Consider the following 25,851-nt stretch of genomic DNA (forward strand, 5'->3'; position numbering starts at 1 on the left):
ATGTCCTTATCATCATGGGGGATTGGAATGCTAAAGTAGGAAGCCAAAAGATAACCGGAATAACAGGCAAGTTTGGCCTTGGAGTACAAGATGAAGCAGGGCACAGGCTGATAGAATTTTGTCAAGAGAATACGATGGTCATAGCAAACACTCTTTTCCAACAACCCAAGAGACACCTCTACACATGGACATTACCAGACGGTCAACACAGAAATCAGATTGACTATGTGCTCTGCAGCCAAAGATGGAGAAGCTCTATACAGTCAGTAAAAACAAGACCAGCAGCTGACTGTGGCTCAGACCATGAGCTTCTCATTGCAAAGTTTAGGCTTAAACTGAAGAAAGTAGGGAAAAGCACTAGGCCACTCAGTATGAATTAAATCATACCCCTGTTGAATATACAGTAGAAGTGACAAATAGATTTAAGGAATTAGATCTGATAGACTGAGTGCCTGCAGAACTATGGACAGAGGTTCACAACATTGTACAAGAGGTAGCAACTAAAACCATCCCAAAGAAAAAGAAATGCAAGAAAGCAAAATGGCTGTCTGAGGAAGCTTTCCAAATAGCTGAGGAAAGGAGGGAAGCGAAAGGCAAGGGAGAAAAAGAAAGATACGCCCAGTTGAATGCAGAATTCCAGAAAATAGCTAGAAGAAATAAGAATGCCTTCTTAAATGAACAGTGCAAAGAAATAGAAGAAAATAATAGAATAGGGAGGACCAGAGACCTCTTCAAGAAAATTGGAGAGATGAAGGGAATGTTTCATGCAAAAATGGGCATGATAAAGGACCAAAATGGCAGGGAGCTAACAGAGGCAGAAGAGATTAAGAAGAAGTGGCAAAATTACAAAGAACTATACAAGAACGAGCTTAACATCCCTGATAACCACAATGAGGTGGTCACTGACCTCGAGCCAGACATCCTAGAATGTGAAGTGGGCCTTAGGAAAGCTGAGCAACAACAAAGCTAGTGGAGGTGACAGTATTCCAGCTGAGCTATTCAAAATCTTAAAAGACAATGCAGTAAAAGTGCTACACTCAATTTGTCAGCAAATTTGGAAAACTCAACAGTGGCCACAGGATTGGAAAAGATCAGTTTACATTCCAATTCCAAAGAAAGAGAACTACCAGAAGTACAGGCAGGATTTCGAAGAGGCAGAGGAACTAGAGATCAAATTGCCAACGTACGCTGGATTATGGAGAAAGCTAGGGAGTTCCAGAAAAACATCTACTTCTGCTTCATTGACTATGCTAAAGCCTTTGATTGTGTGGATCACAACAAACTGTGGCAAGTTCTTAAAGAGATGGGAGTACCAGACCATCTTATTTGTCTCTTGAGAAACCTATATGCAGTGAGAACTGGACACGGAACCACTGATTGGTTCAAAATTGGGAAAGGACTCTGGCAAGGCTGTATATTGTTGCCCTGCCTGTTTAACTTATATGCAGAGCACATCATGAGAAAGGCAGAGCTAGATGAATCAAAAGTTGTAATTAAGATTGCCAGGAGAAATACCAACAACCTAAGATATGCAGATGATACCACTCTAATGGCAGAAAGTGAAGAAGAACTAAAGAGCCTCTTGTTGCGGGTGAAGAAGGAGAGTGCAAAACTTGGGGTGAAATTTAACATTAAGAAAACCAAGATCATGGCATCCGGCCCTCTCAATTCCTGGCAAATAGATGGGGAAGAAATGGAGGTAGTGACAGATTTTATTTTCCTGGGCTCCAAGATCACTGCAGATGGGGACAGTAACCAAGAAATTAAAAGACCCTTGCTCCTGGGGAGAAAAGCCATGGCAAATCTAGACAGCACACTAAAAAGCAGAGACATCACCCTGCCAATAAAAGTGTGTATAGTGAAGGCTATGGTCTTCCCAGTTGCAATGTATGGCAGTGAAAGTTGGACCATAAGAAAGGCTGAGCGCCAAAGAATTGAGGCCTTTGAAGTATGATGCTGGAGAAGACTCCTGCAAGTCCCTTGGACTGCAAGGTGATCAAACCGATCAGTCCTAGAGGAGATCCACCCTGACTGCTCTTTAGAAGGCCAGATCCTGAAATTGAAACTCAAATACTTTGGCCACCTAATGAGAAGGAAGGACTCACTGGAGAAGAGCCTAATGCTGGGAAAGATTAAGGGCAAGAGAAGAAAGGGACGGCAGAGAATGAAGTGGCTGGATAGAGACACTGAAGCAGTAGGCGTGAGCTTAAATGGGCTCCAGAAGATGGTAGAGGATATGAAGGCCTGGAGGCACATTGTCCATGGGGTCAAGATGGGTTGGACACGACTTCACAGTTAACAACAACAAAGTCAATTACAGTTACCATTTGGTGATGATTAAAATATTTGTGAAGTGACAAAAGATATATTGTTCAAATTTGGCTCTGAACAATTTGGCATTATTGAAATGCAGAAGTAGTTGAATGTGTGTATACATGAATAGTAGTTTGTGACAATATATGCAACATTTTTCTTCATTTTATGTATAACAAATGTAGCAGTCCAAAATTATTCTCACTAAATAAGAGTTAGTATAATTAAAAATAACACTTATTTTTTTAAAAGAAAACAACCTCAAAATTGCAGGCATAAAATATAAGCATACAACTGGATCAGTGGATCTAGTTAGTTAAGTCCCATGATGTTCAGCCTTGGCTGAATACAGATGGTTATCACTTTCAGCTATCTCCAGCAGTAACCATTCCAAGGACATTCCATAATCCAGCCACCTTTTCCATTGTATTCCAAAACATCAGAAAGCAAGACAAGAAACAATGGATGGAAACTAACCAAGGAGAGAAGCAAACTAGAACTAAGGTGAAATTTCCTAACAGTGAAAGCAATCAACCAATGGAATGGCTTGCCTCGAGAAGTTGTGGGTGCTCCTCCAGAAGTTGTACTCCATCACTGGAGGCTTTCAAAAAGAGACTGGACAGCAATTTCTGAGAAATGGTATAGGGTCTCCTGCTCGAGCAGGGGGTTGGACTAGAAGACCTCCAAGATCCTTTCCAACTCTGTTATTTTATTTTTTATTTTATTTATTTTATTTTATTATATTTTTATATCGCCCTTCTCCCGAAGGACTCAGGGCGGTGTACAGGGCAATAAATATAAAAACAGAATACAAAAGTTAAAAAACGATTAAATATAATGCCCAAATTTAAAATTTAAAACAATATGTTCTAATTTGTACAACTTTGTCAAGTATGATAATTTTTTCTAGTCAAACACAAAATGTGAGTTTTGCCTTGCTGATCATCACCTTTGGGGAGCAATCTGCCTTTATTTAGTTCAGTACTAATTGATTGATTCTTCTTGCAATTTGCTGTCTCTGCATCCATAATTCACTATCATCTATCTTTTTTCTCATGAGTTTTGTTAGTGTCCAGCTCCCACTGCTGTACATTACTTCTGGAAAGTCCACTATCTTTACAATTCTTATCTAATTCATCATTATCTTATATAGTTTGTCACTGACTATTATGTAGGATCATCATCTCTGCTTCTCCACTTTTATGTATTCTAGAGCTCAAGAATATAAAACTCTCTGCCCGCTTCACTTCTTCAGCTTTAACTGTAAATGCAGGAACCATGCAGGTTGATTGTCTTCTTAATAATTAATACAAATCTTCCCATGTTTGTGTTCATAATGAACTCTTTTAAGTCTTCTTTACTTCTGCTAACAAAAAGGTCTCCTTACATCTCAAATGTTCACTTTTGGTTTCATCTGCTATCTCTCCTAGTCCTGCCATTTTTATTCACTGTATATTATCATTGTTGAAATGAAAGCAAATACTCCTAATCTTCTAGTATTTGCACCAGAGTTGAGTAGAGGGGAAGCTCTAAAGAGGTTTCCTCAAAGCATGTTTCTGTAATATTAAATAGTGGTTCATCAATCCATCCCAATCAGACTTCTTTCTGTACAGACATTTTTCTTGACTGAACTCTAGAATTCATAGAATTTGGGGTATTATTTACAAAGTCCAAATAGTGGTATACCAAGGACACTTTTCACTGATTTTTAAAAAAGGCAAACAGGATCATTGGGCAGTGTTTAAATGATAGATCATCAGGAAATATCCAGGCTATAGTATACACTGGGAAGTTTGGGTGGGGGAATACTCTCTGGAAGAAGACAATCGCAAATTATTTCTCTATTGTTGTAAGGAAAACATTGTTAAAGTGCCATGAAAATATCTGGTGTCAAGAGTAATTCAAATGTAACTTTAATTTTACTAGGCTTTAGAAAGTTGTCCCAGGTATTAGAGGAAGCAACAATATTTTGGTACCTACATACAAAAGGCTGAGATGAACACAGGCCTAAATACTTAAATATTTAAGTAATACAATAATATTCTCCATTATCAAGCATTAACTAGACTTGGAAGACAAAATAAAGGTTAAAACAATTGGTTTCTTTTAAATTATATCATGTGTTGTTATTGGGAGAACATCAAAAGAGTGTTAAGCACTAAGATTTATTTTTCAGATAGAGGATCTTAAAGTTGGAAAAGTGTCCTAGCTCAATAACAGTGCAAAATTAGCTTCTGGAACAATATAAGCCATTCAGTGGGTGATTTCTATCTACTTGTCTGTCGGTCCATCCATCCATCCAATGTATACAAAACCCATCTGTTTAAGAAATTTTAGGCGGTGTACAAGATAAAAACAAAGAATTCCATTACACTAAAATAAAAACAAATAAAATCATGTTGTTGTTGTTGTTGTTAGTTGCGAAGTCATGTCCGACCCATCACGACCCTATGGACAACGTTCCTCCAGGCTTTCCTGTCCTCTACCATCTTCTGGAGTCAATAAAATAAAATCATACTGTGACTCAATAAAGCCACAAAACTACCAATCATGTACACCCATACCAGAGCCCCATGCTAGCTTCCCAACCTCAACACCTGGGGGAAGAGCCAGGTCTTCACAGCTTTGCAAAAGGCCAATAAGGCCAGTAAAGTAAGGGTTTGTCTATCATTCAGGAGGGTGGCTGTCCTATAAGGCAGACAACTGTGAAAGAGAAGGCATGATTCCAAGGATCAGCAAAATGTCACTCTTTTATTGATGGTGCTTGGAGCATGCACATTTTGCCAGATCTGGTGAGTGGATAGAAATTACTGGGGAAAGGGGTCCATGCCACATAGGGCTTTAAACACCTTGAATTGCACTCAGAAACCTAATGGAAGCCAGTGCAGTTCATATAACAGCAGTGCTACATGGGGTTACAGTGGTGCATCCAGAACTGTGGATGCCGCTGCATTCTGGATGAGCTAAAGCTCCTGAATGCTCTTCAAGGTCAGCCCCAAGTAGAACACACAACAGTAGATTTGATGTAAAATACAGTTATAAGATCTTTATGTAGAACCTCCTTTTCTCAAATCAGCCTTGCATTTTAGGAACAAGAAGATAACCAGTAATTCTAGCACAATACTGTATGCTGTCTATGACTCCTCCATTTGTCTGAATTATCTCGGCTTAGTCAGCTATTTTGAATTTTTGATGACAGATGGTCGGTCAGACAAGATTTATTCCCAGAAGTTTAGATTGTTAATCTGCGTAGTGATCAGATTAAAGCTTTTAACATTTTATTCCGTGCTGTTTGTATATGGAATGACAGAATGGGCCTTCATATTGCCCCTTTTCTTTAATTTTTCAGTGCTTAGGCAATGTTTCTGTTTAAGTTGACATATTGAAGAAAACAATTCCTATTATGTATCTGCGTGAAAAATGCTGCACTAGGTCTGCAGCCTATCAACATAGCAATGCTTCTCATAGATTTCAATATCCATTTTCAACATGAAAAGCATCCACTTGGTATTGAAGATAAGTAACAACAGTGTTTGCAAGTATTACTGCCAAATTTTTATTAGACAAAGATGAAACCAGCAGATGAATTATATAACTGATGTGTAATTAAACCAAGTACATATAATAATAGGCAGGCAAAGCATAATAGATAATACTGCATTGCACTGAATAGAGCTGTATATCCATCCATCCGGCATATCTTTTTTCCCCATATCTGTGTGCATTGTATTTTGGATGAGCTTATATACTGAACCTATATGTCATGTCTGATTTTAGCTTTGTGCAATGCATGAACCTAATCACTGTGGTTTTAAACCATTCTTTATAGCTTAATGGAAAATGAAACTCCAGCTGGTGTCAGCATGTTGACTCATATTGACTTGTGGAATCAAAGCTAGAACTTTTGGACATGACCCACCAAAATAATCATGATGATTATTAGTGAATAATGGGACATGGAGAAACAAGTGAGAGACATCAGCACGCTCAGGGAAACCATAAAGTTTTCAATAAAGGTGTATGTGTGAAAGTGCCTGAGTAAGCAAATGAGTGGGTGAATAAAGGAGTGAGAGAATATACTGTATCTCTGTATTTATCTCCAAGCGTCAATGAGAATGGAGCAAGTCTAAGTATACTGACACTGAGAAGTATGTTGAAAGAAATGGCGTGGCATGCTAGCAAACATTTATGTTTAAGATTTTTTTTAATCCTGCCTCTATTATTTTTATAAATAACTCAAGGTGGCAAACATACCTAATACTCCTCCCCTCTCCTATTTTCTCCACAACAACCCTGTGAGGTGTGTTGGGCTGAGAGAGGGTGACTGGTTCAAGGTCACCCAGCTGGTTCTCATGACTAAGACAGGACTATAACTCACAGTCTCCTAGTTTCTAGCCCGGTGCTTAAACCACTACACCAAATACAGTTGGCTGGACAGATCCTGCAGAATCGTCTCATTAAGAGATGAAAATATGCTGCAACATTTTATTGCAGGTCCACCTTGTTCCTTATAGACATTAAATGGAAGATTGTTGCAGAAAGAAACAGAAATGGAAGATTGCAAAAAGAACTTGAAATATTTTTTGAGAATAATCTTAATACAGACATAGATATAAGAATGGTTTAGGATGCAAGTAAAGTTTTTATAAGCAGATATTTTATACAGCATAATAGCAAGCTCAAAAAAAGAAAGAAAAACACAAGCAATGTTAGATGAAATAGAAATTAAAGAAGAAAAGTATTTAATAAAAAAGTAGGTAATGGTTAACAATTTAAGTTGTTAGAACAAGACTATGGTGAATGTAAGATGAAATCAGGAGAACAATTGGCTGCAGAGGGATGTAATTTTCATTGGTTTTGTATAATGGAAATAATAGAAAGATTCAAGGCAGATAACAGGACATTTGGAATTGAACAACAAAGAACAGAATTTTGAAGACAAATTATGTACAAACGATGAACATACAATTGCCAAACCTTATAAGTCCTTGCTGAAATTTGAAATGGAGGATGAACAAGTGAAAGAATGTATGATAAAATAGGCTAAGAATTTTGACATAACGTATTGTTGGAACAGTGGGAAAAGTGGTTGAAAGGACTGAAATTCTTAATTCTTATCTTAAAAAAGAATTTCTACAAAAGTATGTATCATTGGTATATGAATGACTCCAAAAAAATTATCCAGAATGTGTACGTGTACTTCAAATTTATGTTGGAAATGTGGGCAACATGAAGGGTCATTTTATCATGTCTGAACTTCTAAAAAACCTCAGAAAATCTTGGGTTCAAATACTTACATTGATTCAAAAAAAATGTTAAAGACTAAGATCCAACTGAAAACAGAACTATTCTGTTGGGGACTAATGACAGACAACTAGAAAAGAGCCCCAGAAGATTATGTTTATATATTATATTGTGAGACTATTGTATGCACAAAAATGGAAAGACTGACATACTCACAATGGGGGAATTGTTGATGACGATGATGGAACTAGTAGAGATGGCAAAATCAACTTGTTTGCTTAGCGAAAGATTCAAATATTACATGTATTAATAGTTGGAAGCCCCTTATGGACTTCTTGTTGGAGAAAAAGAATTGATTTCTGATTTATAGGTTTGAATATTAAAAGGGGTAGTTTACAGAAGGAGAAAATTGTAATGTAACCTTAGAGAGGGTACAATGTAAATGCATTTATAACTGCTGTCAAAAAAATTGGAAGCCACTTCCTTATAATCTTTTTTTTCTTTCCTTTCCCTTTTTGCCTTTCCTTTTTCTCTTTTCTTTCTTTGTTACGACTCTTCAACATTTTTTCTTATATTTTATTGGTTTTAACCTTGTTAGAAACATATTTAAACAGTGTACATCTTTGTTAAGAAATTCAAACTAGTTTAATTAAGCAAACTAACCCATTCAGCCAATAAGAATTGGACACCGTTGAAGGATATTCTGTTCTCCACACTCAAAACACTACACTAAGGGGTTCTTCCTCTGTTCAGCTGCTATTGAATAGCAGCTGCTAGCCCCAAGGCTCTTCCATCTCAGTGGTAGATAGTTGTTGGCACAGTTAATATGTTCAAGAAAAAAGAAACGTTCCCTCATTTAACATTTTAGCTGCTCAAAATCGTTGTTCCAGATCTTTTGCAGTAAGATGCTCAGAATGTGGCATCAATTTGACCTCATTTTGACTAGCAAATGCAGAAGCATGGACTCCTCCTAGCCTTGAAGGGAAAATCTTCCCCTCTCTCTCTCCCCTCCTTCCAGTCAGAAGCCAATTGTGCTCATTTATACGCTCTTTCAAATCAATGAGCCATTCTGGAATTCATTTCTTGTGCAGTGGTTTGACAGGATGTGGAGGGAAGGGTTAGCCTTTCTTGTTCATGTAGGCCCATGGTGGTGAACCTATGGCACGCGTACCACAGGTGGCACACAGAGCCCTCTCTGTAGGCACGTGTGCCATCGCCCCAGTCCTAATAGGCCTTCAGCTGGGTTTTATAAACCTTTTCACTTTCCGCCACCATGTACAAAAAAAAATTCAATCAATCAATTTCAACTTCTGGCAGGAAAAAAAAGATCTCGCAAAGTTGGAATTGATTGATTGAACTTTTTAGTCTCACCCAGTCTGCCATTACCACTGCAGCCATGCCCACCCAATGGGCCATGCCCAACTGGCACCCAACAATGCATAAGTGGGTTTTGGGTTGTGTTCTGTACCAGCCTACTACCGGCCCTGCAGATAAGGCAGGGACAACCCCTTTACAAGAAGGCAAGAGGCTAGAACTAAGCCTGCCAAATTTATGGACACAAAAGCAAACAGAGCAAAAACAAGACACAAACCATGAAACAGGAGCTATTCAAACGGTTGCCTTCAGCAAACCAGCCCTCCCAAGCATTCCCCTTTTAAACAGTTCAGGGTGTGGCTTCTTTCTGCCTCCTTCCGAGGTGCCCCATTGCCTTCTTCTGTTTACTCCTAATTGACTGCCTCCTGCGTCGGGCATCCTTGAACAGGGCCAGCTGTGGGTCATCTTCATCCACGCTGTCAGGCTCACACATCTGGGTCTGCATCGTAACCAGGTGGGAGGGGCCTGGCTGAGGGCTCTCATCAGCAAGTTCTCCAACACCCTCAGCAACCTCTCCAACACCCCCCTCCTCCTCCTCTGAATCGTCCGACCCAACTGCCGAACCCACAGGCTGACCCTGAATCACAACAGGTTGCAATTTGGGCACTTGCTCTCTAAAAGGTTCGCCATCACTGATATAGGCTAATGAAAGTAAAATACTGTGCATGACAAAATTTGATAGAGCAATTTGCCATTATGTCAGCCTGATTCCCAAAATTTAACATAGAATCATAAGGTTGGAAGAGATCTGGGAGTTCTTATATTTCAACCCTATGTCCAGAACATACCATCCGGGACAAATGGCAATCCAGCCTTTGCATGGAAACCTCCAGTGATGGAAGAACCACCACTCAAGAAGGCTGGCTGTTCCATTACTCTCCGGAGCTCGGGAGAACATAAGACATGCCCTTCCATTGGTTGCTTATCTGAATATCCTGTTTATGAACAAAAAGTTAGAAAAGATTTAATCCCTTCTAGCACAAAGAAAATCAGTCTGATTTCCTTTTATTTACTTCAGTGCTTTGGGAATCATCTACTATTTTCTGATGAATCAGACAGCCCTGAAATTATATCCTTTATCTAGAAAATAACCTCAGGCCTTCAGATCAGAAAAATTATCAGATAGCTTGATAATGTCAAGACAGTAAAGCTAATCAGTTAGAAGACAAAAAGCATCAGCAACCCAAGAACAATATCAGCATTTAGAATTTCCCTCATACTCCTATTTATTTGTGGTGTTGCTTTTTCCTCAACACTGATTTTTCACTAGATTAAGATTATACAGGGGGAGGTCCTTCTCTGTGGGCGCCCCGGAGCTATGGAATCGGTTGCCGGTTGAGCTCCGGATGGCGCCCGACCTTCGCTCCTTCCGTCGCGATCTGAAGACACTCTTATTTGAACAAGCCAGCCTGGCCTGAAGGGGGATGGGTTGGGTTTTTATGGTCATTTTTAACACCTGTATTTACTGTTTTTAGTTGGGCATATGTTTAATTTTCTTTTAACTTTTGTATTTTTGTATTTTTTATATATCTGCCCTGTTCACCGCCCTGAATCCTTCGGGAGAAGGGCGGTATATAAATAAAATTATTAAATTAAATTAAATTATTATATCTGAATATTCCAAAATGGAATGCCTTTTCAATGACCCTGCATACATAGTTTATGGATGCAAATCATATTCAGATTTGAAATCAGGAGACTAAAAAATATTAAATAAATTTCCCTTTAAAATTAGTTTCAAAATAGTGTATATAAACAAATATGACATGAGAAAGCATCGGATCATATATGGCAATATTTTTTCAAACAAAAATCCAGAAATTCTGGTATTCTAAACAAACTAAAACATACAATGGAGAAAGTAAATTTCAGGAGCTTTAGAAAAGTATGCACAGTAAGAATACTTGATTCAAAAGTTCAGTCTAATAGCTAATTGAATTGCCACTTTTTCCTAATTAATTTGATAATCTAAACTGAATCAGTTCAGTCTGGCTGTTGAGTGTGATGAACTGAAGCAATGTTGAGTTGAACTGGTCACCCCTAGAAAAACTAAATTTTCCTCAAGGATGTTCAAAAGCTCAGGAAAGACTATGGTATTTGCTTTTAGTTAGCTTCAGCATAATCCTTTTGATTAAGTCTCAAAACAAGCTAATCATAAAAAGCCCTTGTAGCAAAGTCATGCATCAGTTCATGCATCTTGTCAGTTGGGACAGACTATTCTTGATTGTACACAATGTGTGTTATTCTAACTACATCTATCCCTTTGGCCTTTTTTTCTTCATCTACCTAATCTGGAGCCCTTATAACAAGACCAATGCCTGACATTGGATTGTCCATGTTTATACAGAAATAGTAGTACGGGTGGGAAGAGAAGCAGTCCAAATTGAGCCAGACCTGTATCTGAGAAAGTACCAGTAAGTGTTCAGTTTTCTCAGTCTATATTTTCTCCTTCCAGAGCTCCTTGGGCATACAGTTAGTCCTCGACTTACGACCACAATTGAGCCCAAAATTTTTGTTGCTAAGTGAAATATTTGTTCAGTGAATTTTGCCCCATTTTGCAACCTTTCTTGCCACAGCTGTTAAGTAAAACACTGCAGTTATTAAATTAGTAACATGGTTGTTAAGTGAATCTAGTTTTCCCATTGAATGCGTTTGTCAGAAGGTTGCAAAAGGTGATCACATGACCTCAGGACGCTGCAACAGTCATAAATGTGAGTCAGTTGCCAAGCATCTGAATTTTGATCATGTGACCATGGGGATGTTGCAACGGTCATAAATATGAAAAATGGTCATAAATCACTTTTTTCAGTGCCATTGTAACTTCAAACTTTTGTAAGTTATAAGTCAAGGACCACCTGTACTATATAACACCTCCATGTATTTATTCTCATTGTGAATTAGTCATTGTTTATTTTATTTTTCTATTATTTTACTTCTGTTCTGTTTACATGCCTTTCATTTTTCTTCCTTTTTGTTATTGTAAGCCACCTAGAGTAGCCCTACAGCAAAATAGGTGGCAAATAAATGTAACAAAATAAATAAAATAAATAGTGTCTTCCTCTTTTAGCTCATGAAAATACGATAGGGAGAGTGGGAAGAGATTAGATAGATCAAAAATTTAAGAAGCAGAGGCACTCTGAATTCAAATTCAGAAACCTTTCTTTTGCAATTAAATGCTATCATGCATTTCCCCTCCCCCCAAACACACACACACAGAGAGAGAGAGACACCATCAAGGTAAACAACCTGCAAATCAAAAAACATCACTTTGAGCTATAAAACAGTTTTGTGTTTGCTTTGGACATCAAACTCTCTCCTTTGGAGTCATGAATCAAACAACCAGATTTCTAATAATGGGCAGCATTAAGTGAGGTTGGCAGCTTGAGATCTGAGCAAAACACAGTGCAGCAGTTTTGTACAGAAGAGAAATAAATTTGTGGTGCACTTTCTAAGACACTCTAAAACAGAGGTGAAGAATCAACAGATACCCAGATGTTGCTGAAAAACCGTGGCAACCTAACTAGTAGTGATGGATGAGTACAGACAATTCTCATTTCTCTCTATAATAAGCTAAGGCTGCAAGATGGAAGCTGAAACATAACATTTTGCATAAACTATATTTTGTCATGCAGAAGATAAGACCGGCCCTTCCATGGCCCAATGAAACAGATTGAAATAAGTGGGGAATTGAGCCAATGCTTCCAACATCTGGAGCAGCAGCGATTCTATAAGTTTCAAATTCTTCTGCTGCTCTAAGAGGTCCCTTAAGAGAAGTTCAGAGGCCTGAAGGCCAGAAGTAAATGGGAATACTATAATTATGCCTACAAGAAAGTGGGACCACAAGGAGGGTGACCTGATTCAGGTGACAGATTATCTTGAGCTACCCTTGGCTACATGGTCAAAATAATTTAATTTCTTCCAAAGACCTCCATTCCTCTTTTTGAAATATTTTCAGCGTCTCCTCATTGGGAGGTACGGACTTCAGTTTCTCTCTGTTCTAAGGCAGTGCCCTAAAGATTGCTTTGCTATTTCAAGGCTGATACAGGAACCAGGTTTTGTCTTATTGCCTTCTTGTTAGCATATTTGCTTTGCCAAAAAGGCAGTCGTGACTTACTCTCTTCTTAATAAAATATTAGCATAGGTCTATTGAGTTGCAAGTAACCTCTTTGCCATGGTTTGTCTCATTTTAGAGTGAGGAAAATAATGAAAGCATTTAAATCAATCTGTCAGAGTTGCATTTGCAATCACAATCGGCAGCAAAAATGCTTAAGTAAAAAATGGTATATAGTACAGGGTCTAACTCAGGATCTAAAGACTCTGGGAGGGCAATTATATAATTTGCCCATTGATCTCTGCCCATGCAAGTACAAGTGTAACTGACACCATAAGCATGAAATAAGTCACATTGCTCATCTTCCAATCCATCACACAACAGTTAACAGAAATGTAAACACACCAGTATGTGTTCTGATGGAAGTAAAGCATATTCAGATCATGCAAGGTGAGAGAGGAGCAGCTAGAAAGCATCAATAGCAACAGGAAGAAAACAAGAACAACAATGGGGCAAATAATCCACACTTTTAAAGATTTTACAAGTGTTATAAATACATACTATCTGTCCTGCTTAATCGAAGCAATGACCCAGCTTATTTAATGTCCTGTTTCCAAATGTGATTTTGTGTGTGTGTGTGTGTGTGTGTGTGTGTGTGTGAATTCAAGTCAGTTTCTGACTCCTAGTCCCTGCCAGACAAATCCCTATAGTTTTCATGGCAAGGTTTTTCAGAATCGGCTTGCCATTTCATCCTCGTTCTTAAGACTGAGAAAGAGTAACTGGCCCAAGGTCACCCAACTAGTCTTGTAAGGAAGGAAGGACTAGAATTCATAGTCTCCCAATTTCTACCCTTCATTATTATACCAATCTGGTTCTTTGTATCAGCTATAGAACTTCAGGGAAACTATATGCATCACTCCTCTTTTATTGTTCATTTACAGTTGTAGTGTGAATCTGCTGGGACCAGCAAGCCTATCAACAAATTCCTTGATTGCTGCCAGACTCTCTATTCCATCTGGTATTTTTAAAAACAATATATATATATAGTTTTCTTTTTCTTTTTAATTAAAAAAATAAGAATCAAATGGGAAGAAGACATACATGATTTTAGAAACTGGAACAAGAAAGTGCTCTGATCAAAAGTGTATTCAACTGTCCAGGAAAAAAAAAAAATCAAAATTTCCAGGAAGCTGAATGGGTTAACAGGAAGCAACTTCACAGGAAGCCTTCTGATAAGTAGATGTTTTGTGTCTGACTACACTCATCAAAGGAGAAATTCTGAAAGAGCTATACATTGTTCCAATCATGTTCGCCAGTTTGAAACAAGAAAGAAGGGTCAGCATGAATCCTGAGTACTGTTTATGGAAGCCACAGTTGACACTAGACAATTTCTTCTTCGGAAACCATGGCAACCATGAGCGCTAGGCACAATACTTTTAAATGAAAGTTTGGATTCTTGAGATTCTAACAGGACTCCATGGAACACCTGAAAGAAAGGCTGGAAAAGGTCTCGGGCAGTTTTCAGGACAGGTTCAGTGCCCCTAGGTCTCCCTTGCTTCCGATAATAGCAGAATACATACAAATTCAGCAGGTGAAGATTGTATTTAGCATGGACAGAGTGGAAAACACTATCTAAAATTTGTGACTGAGATGACCCGAAGCAAAGGAGGAGGTTGAATGAGGCCTGCCCTTTGCAGAAAAGTGCATCCGCACTGCTTTGAAAGAAGAAACAGCACAAATAGTTCATTTGGTAGCTTAAATGGGACCATGTCTTACGACTGGAAGAATATGAAACTTTTCAAATGATGGAGCACCTGTCAGTAGGCCAAAGGCAAAGTTATTTAGTCTCTCTGCCAGTAGCTAGTTATCAGCATTTGAAGAGTAGCAGGAAATACTTCAAACTATCTGTCACACTCTACATCAGGGGTGTCAAACTCAATTTCATTGAGGGCCGCATCAGCATTGCAGTTGCCCTCAAGGGGCCGGGTGGGCATGGCCTACTGGGTGGGTGTGGCCTATTGGGTGGGTGTGGCTAGACTGTGTATGGCCTACTGGGTGGGCATGGCCAGCTCTACATCGTTCGCATCAAGGGTGCCTATGGGGGCCTGGGCAGGAGTGGGACAGATCTGAGGGTCTCTGGCAGAAGGAGGGTCTCTGGGCCAGGGCCAAGGCAGTGGGGGCCGTTCCCTCACTGTTTCCAGGATGGCTTTGCGGGCCACATGAAACCACTTCGCGGGCCGAATCCGGCCCCCGGGCCTTGTGTTTGACATGTCTGCTCTACATGATGGCAGCTCATTAAAATCACAAATTACACATTTTCAAATTATCATCCCCTTCCATTTTTGTTTTAAACAATGCACCATTTTCTGTTAAATGTTTTCAGGATTGACTAATATCCATCCATTGTGTTTGCATATTACATTTTAGCCCAGAAACTAAGAAGCAGCTCCTTTCCTAAGTTACAAACCTAAAGAGAATTGGTCTGTTGCAAAAGATTCAGAGAAATTATAAACTGTTGTGGGGGGTGGGCAGAGAGAAGGAAATAAATGGGAATGCAGAACGTGCCTAGTGTGGACTGAGCTTACTTAATGGTTAATACTGTTGACAGGATTTGTAAGGAGGTGGAAAAACAAGAAGGCTTCCTACTCATCTCCTCCTTTTAGTTTTGACACCTATGGAGATAAATTGCTGAATTTAATGGATCCTTAACATGACCTGGAAGAGAACCTCTTATTTTATTCCATACTTGGATTTTCCCCCAAAGAGCAAGTGAAGAGTGCTGAATCATACAAGCCCATCCTGATTTCCCCTTTCATTTCAACATATGCAAGGGTGTAGGCAGTGGTGGGATTCAGCCAGCTCGCACCACTTCGGCAGAACCGGCAGCTCATTCTTTGTTGCCCAGGCCCAGAATGGACTTCCGGAAGTGGCATCTACACAGAGAACTGGTTGTTCACATATTTGAATCCCACCACTGGGAGTAAGTCTATACATATGTTGTATATAGTATGTTTAAATGTGTGTTATGTATGTGTACACTTTGAGAGCAAGCAACTAAATTTCATTTTTAATGTGTGCCATTGTGCCAACAGTAAAAATGACATTAAAGGTTATCTATCTATCTATCTATCTATCTATCTATCTATCTATCTATCTATCTATCTATCTATCATCAAGGGATAACTTGCTTAGGTAAAGGATCTCATCCAAACTGAAGATTGAAATTTAATCTACTATATTACACTGACACAACTTTCAGAGCAAGAAAAGTGCCTTTGCGGCTTTCAATTGTTTCAATAAATGACCCCTTTTGTTTGCAGAAACACACATTATGAGCAATTAGGGAATTACAAGCAATTAGGGATTAGGGAATCGAATGACGCACAGGTATGTGTAAGTTGGCTTCAGTTCACCATTAGCGCATCTGGCATTGCTTGCTTCAGCTGCAGATTGATTCTATATAGAGATGTTTCAATATTTCCCTAGGATTATCCTCTTATTTTTAGACAGAAAAAAAATGAACAAACATTTCTCTAGGGTAAAATAAGCAGCACTCATCCTCTGGAGAATATAGTGTGAGAAAATATATATATTTATATTACTGTGAAAAGCTCAGTAGTAATTCTGCAATGCTCATTTTTTAAAATTTCATTGGCATTTACAACAAGAGGAACAATGCAGGGTAAGTTCTAATAGAAAGAAAGAATAATTTGTACTTTAACTCCTATTTAATAAATCATTGCTTCTTTCATGCTGAAAAATCACTTTGTATGTATACGTTTATTACTGCAAATTTTCTTTCCATTGATTATACTTTTAAATCTAATTCTATTTTAAGTATGATATTTAAATTAATTTGGAGAATGTAAGATAGGAATGCTAGTTATTTTTGCTATAACAAAAAACTCTAAAGGAGGATATTGTAGATGTTGTATAGGGTAATATACAACTCTGTCAATAATTGCCAGGGTAGATAAATCATGTAGTAATAAATGCTGGAAATTCTATTTGAAAGAAGAAATATTTTACAGTATTTGATGGACAGGATAAAAAAAATGCTCAGAAATACTGGAAATGAAACTTCAATTCTTCTTATTAGGCATAATTTCAAAACATAATAAAATAAATCAATCCCATCTTACTAAGATATATGTTCATGCCAAGGATAAACTTAGCACAACATTGGAAAAGAGATGTATTACCAATAATCTAATTAAGGTCACTGGCCAGAGACTAGGATATTGTTATTCCTATCTTAGCCATGAAAGCCAGCTGCAGGACTTTGGACCAGTCAATCTCTCTGAGCCCAACCCACTTCATAGTGTTGTTGCTGTGAGAAAAATAGGAAGAGTAAAGTATATAAGGCATGTTTGCCTTCTAATTTATAAAAATAATAATTTAAAAAATCTGAAAAAATCAGACTGGGAAATTAAACCTGGAGCATGCAGTAATTGCAAAATTAATAATATATATTCACAAAAGAACTTAAGCAAAAATGGCTTCCATCTGTACTATATGCTTTGTAAAAATAGTTGGACTACATGCCTTGATCAAGGCAAAACTGTAGATCAGACATGTCAAACACAAGGCCCGGGGGCCGGATCCGGCCCGCGAAGTGGTTTCATGTGGCCCGTGAAGCCATGCTGGAAACAGTGAGGGAACGGCCCCCACTGCCTTGGCCCTGGCCCAGAGACCCTCCTTCTGCCAGAGACCCTCAGATCTGTCCCACTCCTGCCCAGGCCCCCATAGGCACCCTTGATGCGAACGATGTAGAGCTGGCCATGCCCACCCAGTAGGTCTTATGCACTCTAGCCACACCCACCCAGTAGGCCACGTCCACCCTGGCCATATCCACTCGGCCCCCTAAGGGCAATCGCAATGCTGATGCGGCCCTCAATGAAATTGAGTTTGACACCCCTGCTGTAGATGTAATTTACATAGATTTCTGAAAAGGTACTACATGATAAACTGTTCTTAAAAGTAAATTCCTATAGTATTTCAGGATTTTTACACAAGTAGATCTCTGCTTTCTTGTTTAACAGGCTCCTGAAAATGATAACAACAAAAACAACAACAATAACAATAACAATAATAATAATGTTGGAAGGGACCTTGGGGGACATCTAGTCCAGCAGTGGAATTCAAATACCTGAACAACCGGTTCTCTTATTCAATACAGGCCTAGAACTGACTTCCAGAAGTGGCATCCACACACTTCTGGTGGGCCGTTCTAGGCCTGGGAGGCCTTCTCCAGGCTTCCAAGGCCTAAACTGGACTTCTGAAAGGCAATTGGTTCTCTGAATGCAGCAAAATTTAGCTAACTATGAGGAAATTTCTCTTTAGTTCTAGGTCAGGGGTGTCGGCCTGCAGGCCGGAGCGTCCCATCCCATTTTCAGCAATGGGAAAAAGTTCCAATATGTCGCGCGACATCGCGAGTTTGACATGCCTGTTCTAGGTTGCTTCTCTCTTTGATTAGTTTCCATTGGTTGCTTCAGGTGCTTTGGAGAATAACTTGACTACCTCTTCTTTGTGACAGCCCCTGAGATATTAAAACACTGCTATCATGTCACCCCTAGTCTTCTCTTCATTAAACTAGACATACCCAATTCTAGCAACTGTTCCTCATATGTTTTAGTCACCAGTCCCCTAATCTTCTTTGTTGCTATTCTCTGTACTCTTTCTAGAGTCTCAACATCTTTTTTATAACAAAATAGGCAACTCAATGTCTGATCTGGCATCAATTAACAGTGGTGTTCCTTAGAGCAGCATCCTAGAACTGACTCTTTTCCTGATTTACATTAGTGAACCTAAAAGCAGTTGGATCATCTTTGCTGATGGTATACAATTGTTTAAAACTACTGAAAATTCACTGGCTTTGCAAAATGACCTTGACCACATTTTTAATTGGTCCATCCATTTGGCAACTGTAAATTTCAATTAAGAAATGTTCAGTTTTACATATTGGAAAACAAAACCAGAATGTAAAGTATAAGTTAGGTGGTACTGATCTCGTAGATGACCCTTATTTTGTTAAGGACCTGGCTGTACTCATCTCTAACAATTTCATTGTAACAGCATTGCTTTAAAAAAAACTAAAAGTTGTGAATTTATTTCTATGAAGTTTTTTTTTTTTGGAAATACTGTATTGCTCAGTAAAGCTTACAAAACATACCTTAGGCCAATCTTAAAATACTGCTCAACTGTTTGGAAACCTTACCACATATCGGACGTTAATACAATCAAACGAGTTCAGAAGTCCTTTGCAAGAAAAGTCCTGTACTCGTCTGTCCATAATAGAATACCTTATCCTACTAGGCTTGAAATTCTTCGTTTGGATAGTTTAGAACTGCGACACTTGCCATCAGACTTAAGTATTGTATAGAAAATTGTACATAATAACATTTTGCCTGTAAATGACTTTTTTAGTTTTAATCGTAATGTAAAATATGCAATCACTTTAAACTTAATGTAAACCACTTTAACCTTGATTGTAGAAAACTCAGTTTTTGTAATAGAGTTATCAAAGTCTGGAATATTTTACTGATTCAGTTGTCTCAACTACTAATTTCGACAATTTAAATTCTAATTTAACTTCTATGGACCTCACTTTGTATTTAAGAGGTTCCTAAGGGGGGGGGAGTTGTATAGGTGTACTAACGTGCCTATCTTCCCATTTTAATCTTTTTTTTCATCTTGCTTATTCAAAGTTGTAACTTTTGTCTGAGGAATAAAGCAAATAAATAAATACTTTATGCGACAATATTTAGAATATGTTTTAAGGGGTGATATGGCTAAAGGTGCTGGTGATGACCTATAAATCCCTAAATGGCTTGGGTCCGGGATATCTGAGGGAACACCTGCTGCCGGCATCAAGCTCCCTTCATCCAGTGAGCTCCCACAGGGAGGGTCTTCTCAGGGTGCCACCGGTAAGAGATTGCCGGCGGACGACACCCAGGGATAGGGCCTTCTCAGTGGGTGCGCCTGCCCTTTGGAACCAGCAACCCATGGCTCTGGAGCCGCATGTGGCTCTTTCAGCCTTCTCCTGTGGCTCCCAGTTTGGAGAGAAAGAGAGAGAGAGAGAGAGAGGGAGAGAGAGAGAGAGAGAGGGAGGGAGAGAGAGAGAGAGAGGCACTTGTACTTCCTCTTTCTCTCTCTCTCTCCCTCCCTCTCTCTCTCTCTCTCTTTCTCTCTCTTTGTGTGTCCGTGTGTGTGTAACTCACACTGTCCTCCGAGAAGCTGACAAGCTTATTGGGCGGGGCTCTTGCCTTTGCTGTGTCTCCACAGGAAGCAGCAAACAGGAAGCAGCAAAAAGCAACACTCTCAAGGGCAGTAGAGCCAGCCCAATAGGAATGTGTGTCAGCTTGTCCAGAACAGCATGAAGCCAGCTTGCCAGGTGAACAGAAGATCCAAGAGAGGGAGAGAGAGGGGGAGGAGAGAGAGAGAGAGAAGGGAAGCAGAAGTGCCTCTCTCTCTCTCTCTCTCTCTCTCTCTCTCTCTCTCTCTCTCTCTCTCTGTTTCTCTCTCTCTCTCTCATTCACACACACACACACACACACACAACACACAAACACACTGAGTGGGACTGGCAGGCCAAGGGCAGAAAGAGAGGGAGGGAGAAAGGAAGGGAGGGAGAGAGAGGGAGGGAGAGAGAGGGGGAGGGAGAGAGAAAAATATATATATAAATATATGTGGTTGTCCTTACTGAACTTTTAGTAAAGAACATTTAATGAAATATTTTGTTTTTGTTTAATTAAGAGGTGAGGTATGGGGATAATTATGCTGTATTTAAAGATGGTAGATAAGCTACTAAAATTGTTTTTACCTGTTGGGATGAAGGAGAAAGATTTTTTCCCCTCTTTCTCCTGTCCTTTTTTTCCCCCCGCAATATTTTTATTTTTTATTTTTCTGTTGGTAGTTTTTATAGTTTGCACCGGCTTTTTATTTCATAAATATGAGGAAGACCCAAATAGACATTTGAATATTTTATTTGAAAGTAATGTTCGACCCAGTGTCTTTTTTTTGGAGTTCAAAATGTTTTTGTTGCATGCAGAAATTTTAAAAAAAATTCTTTGTAGCAGTTCATTGATTTCATAAATGCAGCACACAATAGTTTTTTTTTATACATAGCATAAAGGTAAAAAACAATATATGCAGTGTTATCTTCATTTTAGATATCAGAAGCTCCCAGTGTTTTCGGTGGGAAACGGGTCCAAGTGGCTCTTTTGAGTGTTTTAGGTTGCCTACCCCTGCTTTATACCATGTTAGAGAATTAATTTATCTAATCTAGTACAGGTAGTCCTCGGTTTACAACAGTTCATTTAGTGACTGTTCAAAATTACAATGGCACTTTAAAAAGTGACTTATAACCATTTTTCACACTCACAACCATTGCAGTATACCCATGATCATGTGATCAAAATTCAGATGCTTGGCAACTGCCTCATATTTTTGACGGTTGCAGTGTCCTGGGGTCATGTGATCACCTTTTGCAACCTTCTGACAAGCAAACTCAGTGGAGACATCAGATTCACTTAACAACCATGCTACTCACTTAACTGCAGTGATTCACTTAACAATTGTGGCAGTCGTAAAATGGGGTGAAATTCACTTAAGAACTGTTTCACTTAGCAACAGAAACGTTGGGTTAAATTGTGGTCAGAAGTGTCAAAAATTATTCAGAAATGTCAAAAATTATTCAGCTTAAAATAAACAGCATGCAAAGCATGTCTTCCTCGGATCCTGTGAATGCCAAGATTCTTGGTAGAAAATATTTCCATGAATAAAATGGACCTCATCAAGACATTCAATCTTGATCTGTAAAGTTATTCTTTCAGGTTTGAAATGTATATAAATGTATATAATTTATTATAATTTATATAATTATAATAATATAATTCAAAAGACTGGGTAGGAAGCTTACTGTATGTTTGCATCAATATTTTAGTTTCACTGAATTTTTCATTGGAACCTATTTTTCCATGAATAATTAATACATGCTCATATTTATACACTGTTTATCTACCATGAGATTGTGGCATTACGGTTATTTATTATGTATAAGTCTGGTGTTCCTGATTTTTCTTTTCTTTTCATGTTATGAAATATATTCTAATTACACATCTCATTTTTAAGTGATTTTTCCACTCAAATCTTCCTTCTCCCCAATGCCTATATATTCCCAGTGCATTGTAATTTATATAATCCTCTGTTTCATCCTTCCAAGTTATGTTCTGCTGGAAAGTTTCTAAGTATAATGGTGTGACAATACTGTTTTCAGGGGACAGAACATGAATTATGCAATTTCCAGAGTATAACAATTGCCAAAAGAGAGTTTATTTTGTTAGATATTAGCATTCCATATACTAGTTCAACCACTTTTTAAGTCTGTCACATACAGGAGTGATCAAAATTTGGTGCCCTCTCTGATCATAAGACTTGGTTGGGCTGGTCAGGAATTCAGAGTGTGTGGTCTCAAAACATCTGGAGGTCATTAGGTTGTGGTGAGCTGAGCCAGGCAACTGTTTTGTCTTAGTATTTTCAATCTACTTTTAACCCAGTGGTCCTCTGAAACCTCATGATCTCAGCTGCACAGTCTGTGATTCTTAAAATATAAACTCCAGGGGTTGAGTCTGCAATGTACTCCTTTGTAGACCTATAACCCTTCCAAAGCAAGAAGTTTAAATTTATTACAGACAAGAGGATTGCTGAGAGAGTTAAACCCAGAGGAATACTGCCTGTCAAACTAAACCTTCCTAAACTTGTTCATCACTTTTTTGCAAGTCCCATGGCTCTACTCTGGCATTATTGATTTGTTGAGCTGAATCTAAGTGTAAAATGAACTCTAGTTCTTATGTCATTTAGCCTATCCCTGTTATTGTTGCTTCCCATGTCTATATTGTACCAACAGAGGAATTATTTGTAATAAAAGTTTTCAAAAAAAGGAAGGGATGCCAAATAAATAAAGTCTTAACATTTTTGGAGGAGTCCATATTTGAGAATTCTGGGGTGTGCAATGCTACAGTAGGAGGATCAATTTTCAACAAGTCAATAGTGACAGTCAATTTTATTTCACCCAATGACCAGGAAATTACATAAACCATAATTAAAAAACATTGTTCAGACTTGCATCAGCTATTGCCTTATTCTCACGTAGCAACACATAATATAGCTACTATAGGGGTGAAAGTTCATTCATATAGTAACTATTTACAGTTGCAATGATGAACCATATCTCTCTCTGGATCCACAGTCAACCAGGTTTTAGAATATCTATCTTGCAGAGGTGCGGGAGGAAGGATATTATTTAGCTATTTTAATATTTTCAGGATAGATAGAGGAGAGAGAATGAGAATAAGAGAGTGAGAGAGAGACAATAAAATAGAATTTACAGTTTCTGGGAATCTGTCTTAAACATTATTTTCATAATTACCTTTGGTTGAATCATCTTCAATAGGTTGCTTGAATAAAGTGATATCTTTAAAAGTGCAAAGAAATAACACCACTTTGTCATGCTCATTTCTTATCGGTGCAATTTGCATGTAAAACCAAACAGGTGTTCCTGTAATTGAAAAATAAATAAATAAAGTACAGATCACATCAAAAGGAGTATGAAAGCAGGCTCATCATCCTAATGTTCACTTATTTTAATTTAATTTAATTTAATTTAATAATATTTATATACCGCCCTTCTCCCTGAGGACTCAGGGCGGTTCACAGGGCAGAATAAAATACTAAATACAAACGTTAAAACAAGATTAAATAATTGCCCATATTAAAACAGTTGGAATCAAATTCTAAAGCACCAAGTTAAAATTAAAACACAAGAATAAAAACCCCACCAATCCCCATCAGGCTAGGCCGGCTTGAACAAACAGAAACGTCTTGAGATCGCGACGAAAGGAGCGAAGATCGGGCGCCATCCGGAGCTCTACCGGTAGCTGATTCCACAGCTCCGGAGCGCCCACAGAGAAGGATCTCCCCCTGGGGACCACCAATCGACATTCTCTGATCGGTGGCACCCTGAGGAGGCCCTCTCTGTGGGAACGCACAGGGCGCAGGGAGCTTGATGCCGGCAGCAGATGTTCCCTAAGGTACTCCGGCCCCATGCCATGAAGGGCTTTAAACACTGTTACCAGTACCTTGAATCTCACCCGGAAGACAACTGGCAACCAATGCAGCTCACGGAGCAGCGGTGTAACGTGGGAGTATCGGGAGACTCCCAACACAACTCTCGCGGCTGCATTCTGTACTTATTATGTTTACAATGAGCTATTATTATAGTGAAAGGTATTTGAATGCCACTGAATAGAATGGGAGAATTAGTCACTGAAAGAAATAGGATTTAACCATTCTTAACTGGGCAAATGACTATGCTAGTGTGTTTGATCTAAGAAATTGGCCTTAATTTGAAAATCTGAAAAAAGATGGAACTGTAAACATGGGCAGTAGCTGCACCCCTCTTCTCTTCCTTTTCTGTTTCATCCTTGAATCTTTGCTTCTACTCCAGGGGATCTGGAGTGTCGAAAAAGTTAAGATGGTGATCACGACCACACAATCAACCACAAGAGCAACCACCACCCCCCTTTTAATGTGTGCACTGCATATGTGGTACATTTTCAAAAGGAGTAAAGGTTTGATTGCATGGAGACAACTGCAGTCATGTTTATTTTTATACCCCTGCCTGTCCTTCATTCTCAGTGGATCCTCCTACTTCCATATCTTACAATCTGAGCCCCCTTTTCTTTAGTGGAAGTTGTCATGTTTGTTGCCTGGTATGCAGTTCAGTGTGAGGTTGAAGGTGGGACTCAAATATCTCTGGCTGCTAATTCTATGACTCTAAGAATGTAAAAAGATCATTGTGTATTAAGTTACATTATCTAATCTAAGCCAGCATTCTTTTTCTGACAATCTTCCACGCAGATGCCAATGGGTGCTCAAAAGATGAGCTTCATCCCATCATCTGCTATTTAGAGTAGGCTTCCGTTCTGCTTCCCCTGTAAAAATGTTGAATTATAACTTTTTTAATCCTCATGGTGTATTTTTATGACCTTCATTAAAAAGCAACAGAGAAGCTGTCCATACCAATCTTTCTGGAACAAATATACCCATTTCCCAAGCATTTTGAAAATTATTTTCCTATTAGTTCAAATAAACCATCTGTAGCCAAAGGACAAACACTGAAACTACGTATGAATATAAGCTTTACACTTTTTATAGATAAGCTTATAGATAAGCTTTTTATAGATAAGTCGATAAACATTCTGCTTCCTAGCCATGTTGTATCTACTTGTCAGGTAGTTATTGCACATAGAGAGCTGATTAGAAACATTCGTGGTCTGATGACTCAAAAGGAAGAGATGGATCAACAGCAGCATCCTTGCACCCTTGCACAGTGGTTGTTCCCATACAGATGCATAAATAGTTTTTAAATGGGTTTTTTCTCCAGCACGATCTGAGCCATCTTTCTTTAATTTTCCAGCTTCTACTATTACCAACATTGCCAAATTTGGTTTTGTTGTGTCAGTAAGAGAATAATCCCAATCCAATTACATACATTTTCCAATATTTTTTAGACTAGAGAGAACATAGACAACACGTGGTTTGGGAAATTCCTTCCAGTTTCCTAATAGCTCTACTTTGGGTGACATGATTATAAGGGAGGAGGTTAGGAATAAAATAGTCAATTGCATTCTGAGCTGCTGCTCAACTACCTCTCTCATTAGAATGCATGGTGGGGGGGGGGGGTCCTGGGTTTTTCCCCCTCTGAAAATCTGGCCCATTTTTAGATTCTTTCTTTTTCCAGGTCCTTCCCCAACCAATATAGTCCTATTTGATTCTGTTTACAGACCATTATCCTTCTTGTGGCCAGA

General features: G+C 38.7%; 1 protein-coding gene across 1 annotated transcript in view; it reads right to left on the bottom strand.

The window, feature by feature from the left end:
* KCNH5 (potassium voltage-gated channel subfamily H member 5) overlaps positions 1-25,851 on the bottom strand; it is a gene marked incomplete at both ends in the record, with an annotated part of 194,890 nt that overhangs the window by 136,491 nt on the left and 32,548 nt on the right. Inside the window, one exon of the mRNA XM_083351057.1 lies at positions 23,412-23,540. Coding sequence (XP_083207183.1) covers positions 23,412-23,540 — 129 coding nt within the window. The remainder of the gene's footprint in view (positions 1-23,411; positions 23,541-25,851) is intronic.

The sequence above is a fragment of the Vipera ursinii genome (assembly GCF_947247035.1).
Source record: "Vipera ursinii genome assembly, chromosome: 1".
NCBI lineage: Eukaryota > Metazoa > Chordata > Lepidosauria > Squamata > Viperidae > Vipera > Vipera ursinii.